Source organism: Podarcis cretensis (assembly GCF_951804945.1).
Source record: "Podarcis cretensis genome assembly, chromosome: 2".
In the NCBI taxonomy this organism is placed as follows: domain Eukaryota; kingdom Metazoa; phylum Chordata; class Lepidosauria; order Squamata; family Lacertidae; genus Podarcis; species Podarcis cretensis.
In genome coordinates this window covers 43,570,361-43,588,961 of record NC_137171.1, presented here as the reverse complement: position 1 = coordinate 43,588,961, position 18,601 = coordinate 43,570,361, and the positions used below count along the sequence as shown (strand labels likewise).

The 18,601-nt window shown below is 46.8% G+C and overlaps 1 protein-coding gene across 5 annotated transcripts in view; it reads left to right on the top strand.

Annotated features, from left to right (window-relative positions):
- The window catches only part of ADGRL1 (adhesion G protein-coupled receptor L1), a 130,752-nt gene extending 117,899 nt beyond the window's left edge, over nucleotides 1–12,853 (top strand). For 3 of the 5 annotated variants that reach the window (XM_079965877.1, XM_079965876.1, XM_079965875.1), the window contains 5 exons: nucleotides 2,026–2,154; nucleotides 2,297–2,393; nucleotides 2,787–2,915; nucleotides 3,409–3,426; nucleotides 5,183–12,853. In XM_079965877.1, coding sequence (XP_079822003.1) covers nucleotides 2,026–2,154; nucleotides 2,297–2,393; nucleotides 2,787–2,915; nucleotides 3,409–3,426; nucleotides 5,183–5,961 — 1,152 coding nt within the window. In that variant the 3' untranslated portion in view covers nucleotides 5,962–12,853. Of the gene's footprint in view, nucleotides 1–2,025; nucleotides 2,155–2,296; nucleotides 2,394–2,786; nucleotides 2,916–3,408; nucleotides 3,458–5,182 lie in introns of all 5 variants that reach the window. The other 2 variants (XM_079965879.1, XM_079965878.1) reach the window with 2 other exon arrangements.
- The last annotated feature ends 5,748 nt before the right edge of the window (nucleotides 12,854–18,601 follow it).

The following is an 18,601-nucleotide window of genomic DNA, read 5'->3' as shown; positions in this document are numbered from 1 at the left end:
TACATACGCTTCAGGTTACATACGCTTCAGGTTACAGACTCCGTTAACCCAGAAATATTACCTCGGGTTAAGAACTTCGCTTCAGGATGAGAACAGAAATCAGGCTCCAGCGGCCCAACGGCAGCAGGAGGCCCCATTAGCTAAAGTGGTGCTTCAGGTTAAGTACAGTTTCAGGTTAAGGACAGACCTCCGGAACGAATTAAGTACTTAACCCGAGGTACCACTGTATCTGTAGTCCAGAACTGAAGGACAACACTTTTTGCTTAAAGTTGTGGAGAACAATGGGAGTGAAGCAAGTGAACATGAGCAGGTACTCACTGGGTGCTTCTCCTCCCTTCCAGCTTCTCCTCCCTTCCCTTTTGGGATCCTTTCCCCTTTACCGGGAGGTTACTGGTGGATCGCTCAGAGTGGTGATCAGGCACTCATTTTTTTCTTTACTCACCGTGAGCTCTTTTTGTGGCGCGCCTTTCCTGTTGGCTCATGTTCAGATTCTCCCTCGGTCGTTGCCTTCGCCCTGACGGGAGCCCACGCCAAAGGCGGTTGCCTCTCTCCTTCGGAAATGATGTCCGATTGGCGCCGGGAGTTGAAACAAGGTCCCCCCGACGTGTTCCCCCGCCAAAGAGCTAAGCAAGGCTCTTTTTGGGTAAAAAAAAATACCCTACTGGCCTGTATGATCCGAGCACGGCACCAAATGAAGCAAGTGAACGTGAGCAGGTACTCACTGGGTGCTAAATAAGGATCGGGCTGACTCAGCAATGGAGAATTGAAGGTGAAGTTTATTGCCAGGCAATAAGGACCCAGTTTGGAATCTCTTCCAAAAGGAACTGGGACCCCGATTGACAGAAATCCAGAGGTCTTTATACCTGAGTAGATCACAGCAAATCATAGATCATGAGACAACCATGAGACAGTCACGATATTGCCAGTGAAAATTCAGCCAATCAGCAAGCTTCTTGCCATGCTTCCAGCTCCTGGTCAAGCACTGGTCAAGCACTGAGTTCTAGTTCTGCTTTCCGATGCTTGCAGTGACGCTCTGTCTAACCTCTCCCCTAGTTATGACAGGACAGGGAGTTTGGAGATTTTGTGGTTTTGCTCTTCCTGTTCTGTGGATTAATTTAGCCTGTATCTGAGGGGATTTTGTACCAGAATCTCTGATTCACGTCTTCCCCTTGTCCAGGGTACACTGATGTTTGTAGGGGAAAGGTCGGCTCCTAATTTTTCTGTTTCAAGCAGTATGCAGTTAGCTAAGGCACAGCTTCCCTTTGATTCAAAATGAATTATAAAATACTGTAAGCCCTGATTATGTGTGAGCATATATGAATATATTGATTTCTGACAACTGATTATATGAATAGCATAGGGGTAGCCCTTCTTCCTTGCCTCAGGAGCTGGTATTCTGAGGTCTGGCTGAGGGACTTAGGAGACCCAGGGTCATTGGGCAGAGCTGTCAACCTTGCTTGCATGTTGGGGGTGCAGGGGCCTTAAAGAGAACCATTGACTCTGCAAAGGACTTTGGGTCCAAATTGAAAGGAGTTGCATAGGACAATTGCCTGATTAAAAAACAAGAAACACTGAGTCAGTTAAACAAGTTTTAGTCCATTAATTAGTTAATTAATCAATTAAGTTTGCATAAAAGTAAAGAAAATAGTTTCAGAAGGAAGATGGGTCTTTGTCTTCGTTTGTAAATAATATACCCATGTATCATAGCAGGCATCATCTTAGAAGAATCATTCCCTCCTGTGCGTGAGAGAAAAGGGGGGAGTGCCCCTTTAAGATGATGCTTGCCATCTGCAGTTTTTAATAAGTATTTGTATCTTTAGAAAATATCTGCCTGATTAATTGTGACCCTTTTTAAGTAAATGTTTTAAACTCATAAATTTAAGTAATTAATTGATGGAACATTGCTGTAAAGATTGTGACAAAAAGGCTTAGCTAAGAGGCAGAACCAGCCTGAATGACCATGTTGTAGCCAAGACAATTCATGCCTTTCCCCCTTCCTTGACTCTCCTCCCTACAATGCGCCAGGTTCACCGGGAATTCAGCAAATGCCTGCGACACGCATCCTGTTGCCTACGGAGTCCACCAGGGGCCACACTGGGCTCCCTCAAGACCTCAGCCATCCGCAGCAACAACCGTTACTATACTGGGACACAGGTACCATTGGGCAGACTGGGCTGGGGGTGTGTGCTGCTGTTACTGGTCTAGAGAACAGGAGAGGCTGGGGCATATTCTTAGGCCACAATACCCCTGGGGGTCTAGTTGCCCTACTGAATCCAGAGTGGGGCTGTCTTTTCAGAGCCGAATCCGGAGAATGTGGAATGATACTGTAAGGAAGCAAACTGAGTCCAGCTTTATGGCGGGTGATCTCAACAGCACTCCCACCCTTAATCGAGGTGAGCAGTCACTCTGTATTTTCCATCACTTCCTGCAACTCCTTTGTGAGCCAGAGGGCAGGCCTGTACCCACACACCTGACTAAGAGGTTCCTGCCCCACCCTTAAAGCTGCTCCCCGGCCCCACTCTCTACAACCAAGCAGATGAAAGAGATCCCTACCAAACACCACTCCGTATCAGTTTCTCCCAGAGAGTCACCTTTTCTCCTCGGCTATCTCTGGTGGCCTCCAATGTAGTTCTGCTCACATGGCCATGACTCTTTCCCCCCCCCCCCGAACCAAGCTACTCAGTCTCCTCTCCATCTCCAGCCTTTCCTCCAACCCCAGATGTAGAGGCTCAAGTCACTTTCTACCTCCATGGTGCTAACACCTTTGCCTATACTACTTTTTGCAGGCACAATGGGGAACCACCTGCTGACCAACCCCGTGCTGCAGACACGGGGCGGGACCAGTCCTTACAACACACTCATTGCTGAGTCCGTGGGCTTCAACCCTGCCTCACCACCTGTCTTCAACTCCCCAGGTAAGGGCATCGTCACCCAGGATAACATACTTTCCCCTCTAGACTAATGCCCCAGACTGAATTAGGGTTCCATTTGCACACACAAACACATTTTCCCTATTGAAAACGAGGGTAGGTTGAAAGCAAAAAGAACACCTGAGATTTCTGCTTTTGAATCTGGTGAAAAAGTAATTCCTCAAGCCTCGGGCGCTGGGAGGAATGGGTCAGGAGAAGTGGCAGTGGAGGAGCTCCTCCTTTATTCTCCCGGTGCATAAGAGCCTGCCTTGTACTGAGACAGACCATTGGTCAGTATTATCTACACTGATTGGCTGTGGCTCGCCAGAGTCCCAGCCATACCCAGAGATGCCAGGGAGCAAACAGCTGGTGCTGTGCCACTGAGCTATGGCCACAGGGAGGATTTGGGCCATGTCTTATTTTGAATTACTGGCCCCAGCCACCTGGATAACCCTCTTTCTCTCTTTTCTCTTCCTCTCCCAACTGTTGCTGCCTGCAGGGAGCTTCCGAGAGTCCAGTACGTCCCTCCTTTCCAGTTCCATTTCGCAGTAATGTTTCCTTCATTGCTAGTTTGACTGGCAGGCTGGGGGTGGGTGCAGCACAGACGTGAGCCAAGTAGCGGGTGTGTAGGGAGAATAGGAAGGAGTGCTGGCTTTTTGGAGGGAACTCCTCCCTTACTCATGTTCCCATTTCTCGGAGGGTGGTGGTGCAGCATGGTTTGCGCAATTCTGGCTGTGGGCACTAGATGGAGCTAAATGCATCTGCAGAGCTCAGCAATACCCAACCTTCCCATCCCTGCATGCTGGGTTGAAACCATGGGCCCGTTAACCTAGTGTGCACCCCGTGCTCTAATGGGCTGACTGTACCGTCTCTGACAAATGGTCCCTCCAGCCCCAGAGGCCACCTTTGCTGGGGGGAGACCGCAGGCTTCTTCCATTGGCAGATCAGATAACTTGCGTGCTCCGTGTTATGCATGTGGCTGTGTGCGGCTCAGCAGCCATGCCAACATGGCTATTCCCTCTCACGTCACCTTAGAGGTTATGCCTTAGTTGCACTCTTGCTTTCTTACTCAACAAACCACATTCCTCTTTCCCACACGAGTATCAGTACTTTCACACATGCATACCTAACTCACATGTAGTTGAATCCTGCGCTTATTTCCACACTAGACAATAAAAAAGAGAAGTGAACTGCAATCTGATGCTTGTTGGAAAAAAAGATTAAATTTAACAGAAGAGTATCCCAAAGATCATCAACAAATACATCTTATTCAAGGACAATAGTTCTATATGTTCTTTTTAAAACAAACAAACCCCAAACCGAAGCCACATCTTACCATGTGCATCAGAGTCCTCCTATGCTTCCTATGTAGAAAGGAGCAGTGTCTGGTTAACCCTGTACTGACAAGAAGAGGAGAAGGAAGATAAGTAGCTGTTGCTGCTGCTGCTGCTGCTGCACAAGCAGCCCTGCCCCATTCTGGCTGGCTGTGCTATCCTGCTGGCAAAGGCAAATGCTAGAATTCTGTATATAGCTGTGGCGCCTTCATCTGCTCCCTGGAGAAGAGCTAAAGCTTGAAGAGCAGCTCAGTTAGTGGCCAATTGCTGGGAGCCTGCCTTCTTGATCTGAACTGGGCCCTGGTGGAAAAGGCTCTGCCTCCCTTCCCCGGGATTCCGAAATGAAGGAATGAAAGGGATTTCTGATGCACGTGGTCATTGCCTTGTTACTGTTATTATTTCATTTTTATTAGATTTCTATACCGCCCTTCATCAGAGGATGAGGATGGGGTGGTTTACAATATAAAAACACAAAAATACATAACATAGTAGCAAACCGAAACAATAGCTCATCCCACAGTTATTATTTGTGTGAATCAAGTCTTGGAGAGTACCTTGTCAATATAGGAACTCTCAGAGAAGCCGTACTTGCTTGAAATGTGCACTGACCCTTTCAATTCAGTTAAATAAATTACCCACTCATGCAGCCTCAGCTTCAGGTTCATCTCTCTTAGCTTCTTACCTCCATTTTTGTTGCTGCTATCGTTTCCCATACACACAAGCCAGTTCTCCCCGTGTAACAACCCTACATTTTTCTTACACACACTTCTTATCTGCTCTCTTCCTCGCCACACACACATACCACTTGAGCAGACCGCCTGCCCAAGTGGAACTTAGTTCCCAAGTGATGGCTTCTGCTCCGTGGCCTAAACATTAGTTGCTCATGACCTCCCTCCCGCCTCCTCCCACTAATACCCATCTATGTGCCCACCTTTACAGAGCACCCCCTGAACAACAGCCGAGACGCCTGTGGCATGGACACCCTCCCGCTCAATGGCAACTTCAATAACAGCTACTCCCTCCGCAGTGGCGACTTCCCGACCGATGGCACCAAGATGGCCGACTGCCGACGCAACCTGAGTGATGCCGCCGCCTTTGAAAAAATGATCATCTCCGAGTTGGTGCATAACAACTTGAGAGGGGGAGGCAGTGGCGTGGTCAAGGGGGGTGGGGGTTCTGCCGAGACCTCCAACCCCCCTGGGCCCCCTCCCCCTCCCAACGTAGTTGCAGGGGGAGGGGGTACCAACAATGAGGATGACGCCATTGTGCCTGACGCCCCTTCCTTGACCCATGAGGAGAACATGGAAATTGAACTCATGTATAAGGCCTTAGAGGAGCCGCTCTTGCTTCAGAGGGCACAGTCCATCCTCTACCAGAGTGACCTGGAGGAGTCGGAGAGCTGCACAGCTGACCTGACAGAGGGGGGCGATGGCCAAGCCCCTTCCCCCAACAGGGACTCTTTATACACCAGTATGACCAACCTGAGGGACTCCCCATACCCGGACAGCAGCCCTGAGGCAGTTGGGGAAGTGCTTCCTCATGCCCAAGCCATCAATGAAATCTACTATACCAATCGGCCAGCCTTGGTGCCGCGCAACCAGCTCCAGGCCTACTACCAAGTCCGGAGACCCAGCAATGATGGCTACTTGGTCCCAGGAAGCTTAGAAAACCCAGCAGTGGAGGGAGATGGCCAAATGCAGCTGGTGACCAGTCTCTGAGGGGCTGAGAAGGGACTGAGGGACCATAACACCCCCCAAAAAAACCCCCAATGCGGCACTGTTGCCGTGACCTGAACATTTTAATTTTTTCCTGGAAGAAAGGGTGGGGAAGAAGAGAATGGCACAGGGCTGGGGAATGAATAGAGGAGAGAAGGTGGAAGAAAGAGCTGAGTGAGGCAGAGGGCTTCTCCGAGGAGAAGGGAGGGGCAGCCATTTTGTCCGTCTTTCCTTCCATCCAACTAGATTTCCAGACAGAAAGTGGCACGTGGCCTATCTGGTTATGTCCGTTTTCCTTCTCCAGGCAAATAAATGCAGTGGAGGAAAGAGAGCTGAATCTAGGCAAAAGGATCAGACTTATTTTAACAATACCTTCTAGACAATTGGGGGGGGGGCCAAGAAATTAGGGTGGGAAAGTTAAAAAGCTGACATAATAATATTTTTTTTTAATGTTACGAAAATCAAAGCCATGAGGGTTCCACATGCAGAGACTGGGGCACCTGGGGAAATGCCCTGCCCTGCGCCCTGGCTCAGAGCCTGCTCCCCACCCCTCGCCTCCCATAGCTTAAGAGTATGAGGGACAAACAGGGCCATGTGGCACTCGGCCTAGTCGGGGTTTAGATTCAACCGTTGCCAAAAAAGAGAGGCAAAAGACAGAGAAAGGTATGAGGGTGGGGGGAGAGGAAGGAGCTGTTCAGGTAACGCTATGCTGAGAACCTGCCTTCCAGTATTTGTTGGCTGTCACCGTTTATCAACAGGGTTTGCATCAAGTTCTTCAGCTCTTTCAGATTGGCAGGAAAGCTTTGCTTTGATTCTTTCCTCTCTCTCTTTTTTATTTCTTAAACTTAAAGCCCACATAGGAATGTTTGAAATGCACCATTGCTTCTGGGGAAGGAGGAAGTAGCACTGAGGTGTGGCTGTCCTTAGATTTTTTTTTTTTTTCATTTGTATGGCCACACATGGTGGCCTTTCCCCCTCCTAGTTGCTTTAGGGCCACCGAGCCTGACGTAAAATTGCACAATAAGTAAGAGATGATGAGGGGTGGGGTGGTGGTAGCGGAGGGGGCATTTCTTCCCGTTTCACTCAGTTCCACCAGTCGCCCCCACGGCCTGCTAAGTTCCAGCTCCAGACATTTAGAAAGTGATGCAAGACTGCTCTCACCTTCCTTCTGTTTCATTCCTGCCCACGAAGACGCAAACGTCAGGAGTATCCTGCAATGCAAATATGGCTGCCGTCAGAACACATTTGGGACTACATGGGAGAAAGTAGGAGTGTTGAACTCTCCCCCGCCCCCCAGTCTGGATGGATTGTCCTTCAGAAAAATGACAAACAGAACAAACAAACAAAAAACAGCAACAAAAACAATAACCCAGACTGCACTTTTTTCCACCCAAAGGAAAAAGAAATAGCAAATCTCCCTCTTCAAGCACAACTCCGACTTTTCTCACCAACTCTCGGCCTGGGAGAGTTGGGGAAGCAACCAGTCTCACCTAGAGGCACCATATTTCCGGGGCGGGCGGCGGGCGGGGTCCAAATGGGTTGGGAAGCGGGGGATGTGATACCAATTGAAATGCTGTAAATATGAAAACCTAAAAACAAATCAGAGAATTGATTTACTCACTTGAAAAAAGGAAAAACAAACCAAGGAACTTTTCTGTCTGGGTTTTAAATATATCTATATCTATATAATATATATAGATATATGGTACTCAGCTCTGCTCTGGCCCCATGTGTGGTATGGGAGCATGGAAGGGAAAATGGGGGGAAATATCCCTTCTTTGACAAAGACAACTGGGGGAAACCCGCCGAGAGCAGATTTTTACAATCAAAAAAAGAGGGAAAAAACATTTTGGCACAATTTTTATGTAATATATAACATATACTGCGTCATTTCTGTGACCTTGAAGCATTTCCCCTTTCCTGCCAGATGAGGTACCTTTTTCATACATCTCCACATGAAGTTGGTTATTTTCTCATTAACTGCCACTTTGGAATTGTGGGTGGGGGAAAAAACACTTTTACTGCAAGACCCAAAGATGCTGTAATGCTGTAGGTTACAGAAAAATCCTTCGCTTTTAAGAATTTTAAGAGGGGACAGAGTAGTTTCATTTCATCATCATCATTATTTTTAAGCAGCCATGTCTTACCTATTTAGAAATTCCCAGGCTAGATGTCACGTTATATCAAAAAGGGAAATGGTGTGTGGTTTTGCCACTTGGAGCCTTGAAATGTTTGTTCTCCTGCTTTTATTTTATTTTGTTTTTATTATTATTATTGCATCTTTTGTCCTCTCCCAGTTAATGGAATTGCTAAGAGACTTGGTCAAAAGCAGAAGGCGAGGGTTTGGCATTCTTAGAAGTGTACCTTCCTTGGAATAGGCAGGGGCTTCCTTTCTCTGTGCCATATTGTGGCAGGAAAGAAGAGCCATCGTCACTCCTTGTTGCCTGCTTACATCTCTTACCCCAGTGCCACAAGCTAAGACCCAAGGAGCCAATATTAAATTGCCCTGTACAGTGGCAGCACAATCAATCAAGTCCTCCTGTTCCATCAGGAGACAGCACTAACTCTGATGACAGTGAGCTTTCTTCTTTCTTTCGGTTTCTTGCTCCACATTCGCCTGTGTTATCATTGTGCAAGGCCTGTTCATATGGTCGCTTCCCCTAGTAACTGCATGTTTGCAGCATCCAAGAATGCCCCTTGATCATGTTTGGTAAAGAGAAGCTTGTCGTGTGCCCATATGGATATTTTCTGCAAAGAACCCAGTTAAAGGCTGGCCACAAAGAAAGAGAAGAACACACGTTGTGTAACCCTAATACCCAATACAGCTGTAGCTCACAAAGCTTGATCTGACATCATTTAGATCTAGGGACATGGCATAGACTTTTTCACCTAGAGCCATCTCCCCCTCCACCCAACCTAATGTAATTATACTTGATTCAGAGATAGGGACTAATGATTTTCAGAAGCATTTTGTTTTATATCCGAGTCATACTTTCAAAGGGCACAGGGAATTGGGTTGTGGGGCTTTTGACGCCCTTGTTGCTGTTTCCACAGGTTTGGGTTGTATTCTTCATTAGGATCTCATTGCATGAAAGTTGGAAGGTTAGTGTGACAAATCCATATTGGCTCAAACTCCTTCCTGCTGCTCTTTCGATCTTGGTCCAGAACCAACTTGCTCACTCTCTTAGATGGACAGCTTACCCTTGTGAGGACAAGGCCCCACTCCCGTTTACCTGATTCTATCACCAAACCATGGTTCTGATCAATCCTCTCCCCAATACCAAATGGCCTTATTCACCCCACTTGCATTTGCTGCATTGGCCCAAGGAAGGCCCTGTGTTCAGGAACTGCCTTGGCATGATCACCAAGAGGTACCTCCATTTGGAAACCTCACGTGGAAAACGAAAACAAAAAAACCAAAGACATATCTGCCCTCATCCATCCTGTTGGAGCGAAGCGGTAGAGACTTGAGTCTCTAGCAGCCCAACCTCAAGGCTTTGCGCTTTCCAGCTTCATGTTAGCTATGAGTAGTCCACACTGTACTTGAGATTTGGACTTTAATTGAAATGAAAAGATTGACATGATTATGAAGTTATATCAGTGTTACGGCATGTTCCGTCCTGGCACAAGAGGAAGGGGGCGCTAACACTATTGAAGTAACCGCTGTAAGAATAGTCTTGGAAACCAGCCACTAGAATCAGCCCGGGTGCTGGGTAGTTAGTGGCAGCCAGAATCCATATGTGTTGAAGGCGTGTTCATGCTAGTTGCACTTTGCCATTGCCCTATTTCTTTTATTCCTGCTTATCTTGGTGCAAGGAAAAATCTTGGAAAGAGCTCTGTAGAGGCACACCCCTGTTTTAACTTGGACTACAGGTATAGGCCAAGAAGAGTCCTGCAGCCATTACTGCCACTGAGGAGAGAGGTATGCTCACTTGTGTGTTGGTATGCAATAAGGCCAGCCCTAGATATGAGGGGGCCCTTGGCAGACCACCTTCTGGTGAGCCCCCCCCCCAACTGGAGACCCCTTACAAGCTCACCCACTGGTAGTGGTGCCGGCAGAACTTCTGATCAGTGGTGTGTTGTCCCCAGCTGGGGAGCTCTGAGATCTGCCACAAGGGGTCCCAGCAGCTATCCAAGGATACTGTATGTGGAAGCTGAGACTGTCCTCTTTTAATAGTGTACTCCCTCACCTGTTGTCAATTATAGTTCACCATTATCATACCCACCTCTGACAATAGAGTGTGCATCCAGAGAAAGTATAGCTGTCCAGCCCAAACTTGAGAAGTAAAGCTATCACTGGGATAGAAGGGGGCTGCCCCCTCCAGTTACAAAAATATATATTTAAAAAAATACCCTGACTGGGCTATAATTATTTTGAAAGGTTATTTGTGCTCTTCACATACCTTCATGGTTTCATAAATCTCTTCCCCTAACTCATCTTTTTGTTTCCTTTGTGGGGAAGATGCTCCAACCCTCTGGTTTTAGCTGCCCATTTTAACCTATTTTCAACAACTTCCCTTGTTAGACGAGAGTTGCATATTGTATTCTACGTATGGGTGTGCCATAGATATCAAGAATGCTGTAGCGCTAATTGCTGGTTTGTTTTTAATCCTTCTCCTAACATGGAATTTATCTCTCTTCTTTTTAACTCTCATGATATCATTGCACTTTCCATTTTGACTCCCAAGATTATATTCTTGTGTCATTTGCTACCCCTTTAACCAGTTTTAGCGTTTCGGTAGGGAACTGTAAGTTCCCCTCATATCCAACAGTGATAAAAACAGGCTTTTCTCAATCCACAACTTGAAGGAAATGCCCTATTAGCTTAGAGCAAGAATTCAGAAACTGTGACCCTTCTGATGCTATGGGACAGCCCACAGCCCATCCTAGATTTGGAGGGTAGCAGTATGTTCTGTACATTTTTCTTTGGGTCTGCATGGTGCAGATGCTCCAGCAGCACCCACTGCAGAGTCCAGATATTTTGGCATTGTCATTCTAGGGTGGAATGGTGGGCAAGGCTGCACATGTCTGCTCTAGGCCTTGCACAGATTGACTTCTACTGAACTTTTGTACAGAATTCATCTTGTTTTATATCATTGAAGTCTCAATCTGTGGGTTACAGAAAGGAATGAAAGGTATCAAAAGTTTGAATGTGAAATCTGTAGGATAGTAAAAAAAAAACCTAGGATGCATCACATTTATCGTGAAGCTTCAGGAGCCAACAGGTGCCACTCATTTTGTATGGCCAGAGGGGGCTCAAGCTTCCCCTCCTCAGCTTCCTAAACAACTCCTGCTGACTCCTCCAGCCATCCTGGGCATATCCAGAAGCCCTCTTTGCTTGCACCCCCATTAAGCCGAGGCACCTGGCCTGTCGTTCTTTTTCTCTACCCATCCATCTAAGACTTATGCAAACCCATGAGCTCAACTCACTTTAGCAAAGTACTCCGCTTGACTTCTCCAGAGTTACATCTCCTTGGCCCAATGAGAGCAGGTGGGCAAGCTAGCCCAAGCTTACTCCCTCTTCAGCCTTCAAACCAGAATAGCACGGAGAGCAGGATAAAATCTAGGACAAGAATATGGCCCATGATTCCTGTGCCATGAAGCTAGTTGGGCAAATTAGCCTCTCTGCCTCACTTAAGTATACTGTACTCTGTTCATCTAGGCCATCTTTGTCTTCTCTATAATTGGCTGTCTACAAGCCAACATGAGGGGCATTTATGCATAAGCTAGTTCAGGACAGCACTACCTCTAGGGCAACATTTAATCTCCAAATCTGCTGCTCTAAATGCCACTCTGAGCTTAATCCTCTGAAGCAGTGGCAAACATGCCCTGCTCCCCCCATGTTGGGGGAGTGAAAGACACTCCCTTCTTTGCCAGGAACTCTCTCAGGCTGCCTCCAAACTCCTCAAGCGTGGTTCTTTTGCAGAGTCCGTGAAAGGACAGATATATCGCCTGAACTAGCAACCAGCAGAGCTCAGAAGCGGAGAATCGCCCATCTTCCCCAAACTGCATGACCAAGGGGTGTGCTCCAATGCAATGGGGCCTCCCAGTTTGTGGGGAGTGAGTTTTTGCATTGGGCTCCCTGCCAGCTAAGGCTGCCATACAGGGACTGCTTATACCAGCAGCTCCTTGCTTGGCACAGGCCTCCACAAGGCAGCCCTGTGCCCTAGATTGGGTCTCCCCACTTCCGTGGGCAGTGGTGGCCTTGAAGGGGTTGGAACAACATCTGTAGGGCCACCTAGTACCAACTGGTGGGCCCAGACACCAATTATTTTCACTCCGTCATTCCAGTGAAGGTTTGAGCACCAATATGCCACGCCCAGCAAAGGTAGAGAGCGAATGAGAAAGACTTGTGCTGGAACAGGAAGCGGATGCAAAAAGGGAAAGGGATGGCTAGCAGCGTAACGGCAAATGGCAGCCTGCTTTCCATAGCTGCTAGCTGGTTCCCTAGTCAAGCCACACTGCCTCCTTGAAGCTGACCCTCCCTGCTCTCCCATCCTCATTCCCAGCTCCCTCCAGGTTTAGCAGTGAAGCTGTGCCTTTCGAATGGCAGCATGAAGGCCTGAGCCCAGGAACCCAGGGCCTGCTGGGAAGGTTTGAGATTCATTCTCTCCCTTGGCCCCTCAATGTCCCCCTCCTACAGGTTGGTGCTGATCCATTTCAATCTCCACACCATTGCTTTTGCCCACTTTGCCTCCCCCCCTCCTCTTTTCCATTTCTCTTGTCTTTCAGTCCCCTTCCCCTCCTTTCAACATGCCAAACCAATTTTGGGTCGAGTGCATTAAACAGAAAAAAAAAATTATAATAATGAAAATTTTAAAAATATTTAAAAAAAATGGAAACTTGTTGAGTTACAAAAAAAATAAAACAATAAAGAAAATACAATTTCTTGGAACTGCTGGTAGTTACGAATATTTCTTTGTGGCCAAGATGTACAGGGGGCATAAAGCGAAAACACAGCCATGGAAAGGGCCTGATGTGAAAAATCATCCCAGGCACTTTGAAGACTGTCCATGGAGTTAGCTTCTCTGTAACCAGCCACTGCATTTTCCTTTACTTATTTACTTTCACAAAATTGAGTAAAACTGTGTAATAAGCATAAAATTCCTGATTCTCCTCATCCTATCTCCTACATGGGGAGGAGCAGAGCTAAACTGAGCAACGAGGGGAACCATCCCCACATCCAGCTTAGCTTGCATCAGCTAAGGCAGAAGGTGTGGAGGTCGATTTCCTCCCATTTTCTTTGCCATGTGAGCTCTAGGCCCAGATCAGGCCCATTACTAGCAGTTGGATCCACTTAGGAACCAGCTAAGATTGGTCTCTTCCCTGTCTTAGACAGGCCCATTTTAGATACCGCTGACAGCTTCCACCCTGTGTCTTCAGCAGGTACAGTGGCAATGTCCACAGTGATGGAGCTCCACCTGCCCACCCCTCTCAGCGGACCTCTGACACTTCCCAATTCCACACAGACAAAACAGATTGGTTCTGTTTCATGGAGCAATTATAGCTCCTAAAGAAAAATTATGGAAACAAAATTCTGAATCTCTCAGAAAAGATAATACCACACTCCTTTAATTTTTTTTTTTTTTTAATTCCCATAACATCAATGGCTACAGATAGAAAAGGTACATTCTTCACAGTTGTGTGTTTTATCTTGTGCACCAGCAGAGATTACCATCTCCTAGGTGGACCTTATTCATATGTCTCGTGAAGATATATATAACCCAAATAATATTCTCTCAGAACTTTAGACAAAGAACAGCATGTAGTAATATGTGCAAGATAGTCTGCTTAAGATGCTTTAAACCACTAGGACAGGCACACTCTGAATACGACCTGTCTTGCATCTTCTAAAAAAGCAAAATGCATCACACTTAACTGAGCTAGTAAAGGCCATCCTATCGCTGAATTTTAGCAAGTCCTTTAAACAACAAAAGGAATGTAAGGGAAATTCTTATATTGTGCTATTTTAGAAACAGATAAGAGTTGTTTTATCCATCTGGAGGGATAAGTCAAGCAGTCTTTGCCTCAAGCTTCACAGCAAACTCTAAACTATACAGGATACAAAAAAAGCCTAATTTCACTACCAGAGATAATACAAACACTTCCCTAGTGTGATTGTTCATTTCCTCAAAGGCTATCCTAAGAGGGCAGCAAGGCTCACTGAAGATAATTTTAGCCATTAGTTTCACACAATCTTCACACAAACTGTTTGTATTGCTGCTGTAGCCATTTCAGCTCTACATAAAGCAGTCAGTGTGGGCGGCGGGGTGGGCGTGCGCGCTAATAATAATCACAAAAGTCTGCTGTGAACTGTCTCCAGTGGACTTAAAATTCTCAGAGGCTCCACCTGGGCTCCATAAAGACATTGCAGGGCCACCTAACTTCCATAAATAAATAAATAAATAAATAAATAATAGCAGTACCAGCCCAGGACACATCCTTGGTGAAGAAAGTAACAACCCTTTGTGATCCTGATAGAATCAGATAAATTTTCCATGAATGCCTACCTTAGCTGCTGCCAGTCAGTGTGCAGACAGTTGGTCTCACTTGTCATAAAGCTGCTTTCTACAATACTGAGGTGTGTGGGTAGGAAGGAAGTTGGACTAGTGGAATTAATCCAGCAGCAGAGGCGCTGAGTTGCATCCAACATTGGGGGGCATCGTGCACAATGTGCGTTGGGAGGAGGCCAATAATAGGAGGCCACCGGCGTGAGGCCTGCTACCACCACTACGAGGCCTGGTGCCACAAGGCCCAGAGAGGCCAACCGCCACAAGGCCCAGCACCTCAAGATTGGGGGGGCAGGGCTGAAAACACCTCAGCTCTATAGAGCTGGCACCTTCGTCCAGCAGGACTCTTTCTATGTTCTTAAACAGGCCCAAGCATGCTATGAAGGGAAGAAGAGCAGTATCTAATATCCAGAGAGGTAGCAGAATAACTCAGGCCTGCGTGAGACGCTTGTCACCTGCTTTGCAATTCTCAGAAATAAGTCTCAGTATATTATTTGGACCTTACGGCCCTGTAAGTATGCCTAGGACTGCAGCTGAATGTGTAGGCTGCAGTTTCCTCAGCAACTGTAAGTGACTAGGAGTGCTTTCCTTAAGCAGGAGAAACATGTCAGAGTGCTGCATTTGCATTAATTAGAGGGTGCTATTTGGGTGTATCTGGTATTGAAGCTGAAACATATAATTGTGCCCTAGACCTGTGTGCAGAATGTAAATAGCAGTCGTGGGTGGGAGCTGGGAAATATTGCAGGAAGGGAGAGTGTAAAAACATATATTTATTACATTTATATCCCGCCTTGGGTTTACTGGAAGAAAGGCTGGGATAGAAACATAATAAATCTTCCAGTGAACTCAAGATGGAATGCATAGCTCTCCCCAAACAGCACCTTTTATCCTCGCAACAATCCTGAGAATTAGGTTAGACAGAGATGGCAATTGGCCCAAGGTCACCCAGTAAGCATCATGTCTGAAAGCGATTTGAACCAAGATCTCTCTAGCCCAACGCTCTGACCACTACACCACACTAGCTTCCCACTAACTTCCTTTGTGGCACAGAGAGCATTCAGGTTGCCTAAGCTGCTGTTTAGTCTAAATCTTTATGCAGTTGGAGATCTGGTCATTATGCTGCTTCCCCCCACCCTGGCTTTGGATAAGGAAACCAACTACTCTTTTTCTATATTGAAGAATGTCAAGGAAGCTCAATTCAGGAGGGGAAATGAGCATGTTCATCACCTGGCAAAATCCAAAGCAGTTGAATCAAATCCATACGCCCCCTTCTCCCAATTTGGTTGTAGGCAGTGGGGTGCGGTGGCAAGACTCACATGACCTGCAGTCAGTCATGTAGAGGAGTGTGAACCCCCCAGTGGAGACAATCTGCTGCTCCTGCTGGCATGTTTGCACCACACCAACCACACCACCACCTTGCCCCCCCCCTTCTACCTGTGAGTAAGCAGCAGCAACCGACTGGTGGCCAGGTGAGTACTGCTGCTTCACCACAGCACCATAGCTACTGATTGTAGACCTACTTTGGCCCGTAATAATTTGGCGTCATCATAATTCAATGAGCTCTGACAGAATGAAAGTCTCAAAAACCAAGAGGGAGATTATATTTTGCTAGGACAGATAGAAAACGACACACTTGCAGGGAGGTGGAGGAGAGATTTAGAGCAAAGGAGGATTAGAGATGGTTTTATCTTAAAGCTGGAGGGGGGAACTTAGAGAATTCTGGAATGAAACAAGAGAGCACGGGTCAAAGGATTCTTAGATCCTGAATCTCTGAGTTCTGCTCTCCGTTTTGGTAGAATATAGTTTTGGAGGCACATCTGATTAAACAGTGTGCCTTGTCATCTCATTCTCTGCCTTTCTACTCCCAGTAGAGCAGTTTTAGGCATAGCGAATCAAAACAACAGCATACAAAACTAAGGCTGCACATGAGTGGCTTGAAACACAGCCAGGTCATCCCCTCCCACTGCGTTTTACATTGCTGTAATACTGTATGCAGGGACGCGGATGGCGCTGTGGGTTAAACCACAGGGCCTAGGACTTGCCGATCATAAGTTTGGTGGTTCGAATCCCCGCGATGGGGTGAGCTCCTGTTGCTCAGTCGCAGCTCCTGCAAACCTAGCAGTTTGAAAGCACGTCAAAGTGCAAGTAGCTAAATAGGTACCGCTCCAGCGGGAAGGTAAACGGAGTTTCCGTGTGCTGCTCTGGTTCGCCGGAAGTGGCTTAGTCATGCTGGCCACATGACCCGGAAGCTGTACGCCGGCTCCCTCGGCCAATAAAGCAAGATGAGCGCCGCAACCCCAGAGTCGGTCACGACTGGACCTAATGGTCAGGGCTCCCTTTACCTTTACCTAATACTGTATGCACCAGAGAGGGGCAGGCGTGTCTCTACCCAGTGCACACTGCCTGAAGTGATTCACCATGCCTACAACCCCTCCCACTCCAAACTCCTCTTCCATTAAACCGCACATGTGCAATGGGTGTCTGACATGTACACATCTCCGTTTAATCACACTTTCAACTCAGATGGAAGCTCATTTGAGGGGAAAGTGCATCAAACAGTGATTTCTTTAAAAAACCATGCACAACCTATTAGATACATATGAATTGTGGCTAATGTATGTGTGCTTGGCTTCAGTCACCAGTGGTGGAAGCACACTGGAGTCAGGGTAAATGGTGATGTGTAGTCATCCTAGGGAATCTGGTTACAAGGGCATCTCCAGAGGCTGGAGTTGGAGGGAAAGGAATAAGGTTTACAGTGGAGTTCTGTGCATGTCTGCTTAGAAGTAATCAGTTGCATTCAGCTCAGTGGCTCTTGCCCCAGAGTTCCAGGTAACTGTGCATTGAACCAAGCCTTAGTGATGCTCCTGATCTCCACTTCCCCCTTTCATGGCTCCTTGTGAGGAAAATACCAAGTTACGGAAGTGACCAGGATTGAACAGCTGAAATTGTTTCCCTCTAGAAAACCAAGAGAGTCTTTCTTGTTCGTTATTATTTAGAGAAGGCACACAAACATGCTGAATTCCTCTCAGCCTTTGGATTCTATGATAAACATCAGTTACCCTCTCCAGAATGCAAAAACAATGCGAAGCCATGGGGTGAAGCACACAGTCCACTGAGCACATTTTCTCTGCGACTTCTGCATTGGAACACTGAACTCCTTTCTTAAATTAGCGCCGTCATTTTTCATGGGGTTTAAAAATAAGCAGGTGGCATGTGCTGCGTTGCTGGCCGCACGCATTCAAACATCATGACAGATGGTCTTTGGAAGCAGGAGATGGGCTTGAAGTTATTTTTAATTAGTGAAATTTGGCTCTTTGTTTGGCTGAGCATGTGGGATCTCAGTTCCGCAAAGAGGCTGAGCCATTGAACAACTGGGAAAACTTGTAAGGCTTTGGGGGAGTCTGGAGCCTTGAGAGTCAAGTGATGGCTTTAATTAAGCTTTCTTCCAGATACAAATTACCTACAGGTGCTACTCGGCTGTCTCTCAACAGATGCTTTTCTCGACCTTCATCAAGCCTTGGATTTTCTTAGTCAATTTTCTTGTTAAAAAAAAAAATTCAAGTGCTGTAAGATGCTCCAATTTTGAGAGAAGCAGTGGTACTTCAATTGTATTTCAATTGAAGCTGAAGCAGAGAAAGGGATTTTTAACCGGCCTGCATCTCTCATCACTGTATGTGCATTCTGCTTTCCAAATCTAGAAGGTAAATGCAACTGAAACTCCCCCAAGCCCTGCAGTGGGGGGGGGGGGATCAAGGCATTCTACATGTACCAGTGTCTTTTCCACTGTGGGGCCAATTGAGCTGGGGGCGGGGGGGCGGAATTAGGTCTAGAAAATAGTGCACACTGGAGCACTCATGGATATTTTAAAGTTTTGTTTTTTAAAAAAGGTATTAGTAGATCTGATAATGAGACTTGGGCATCACATATGGGTTATGCCTCAGATCCTTGCCAAATCTGTATCAAACAATTATTTATGGGGCTAGAATTAACCTAAAGGTCATCCAGTCCAATTCTGCATTCAAGGTTGGAAGACTCGGATCATTCCTTCCAATCTCCCCATCCTAAGCTGTCGGCTCAGCATGACACCCTACAAATGTCACAAGAATTCAGAGATCTTAGGACTTGCGCCTCCA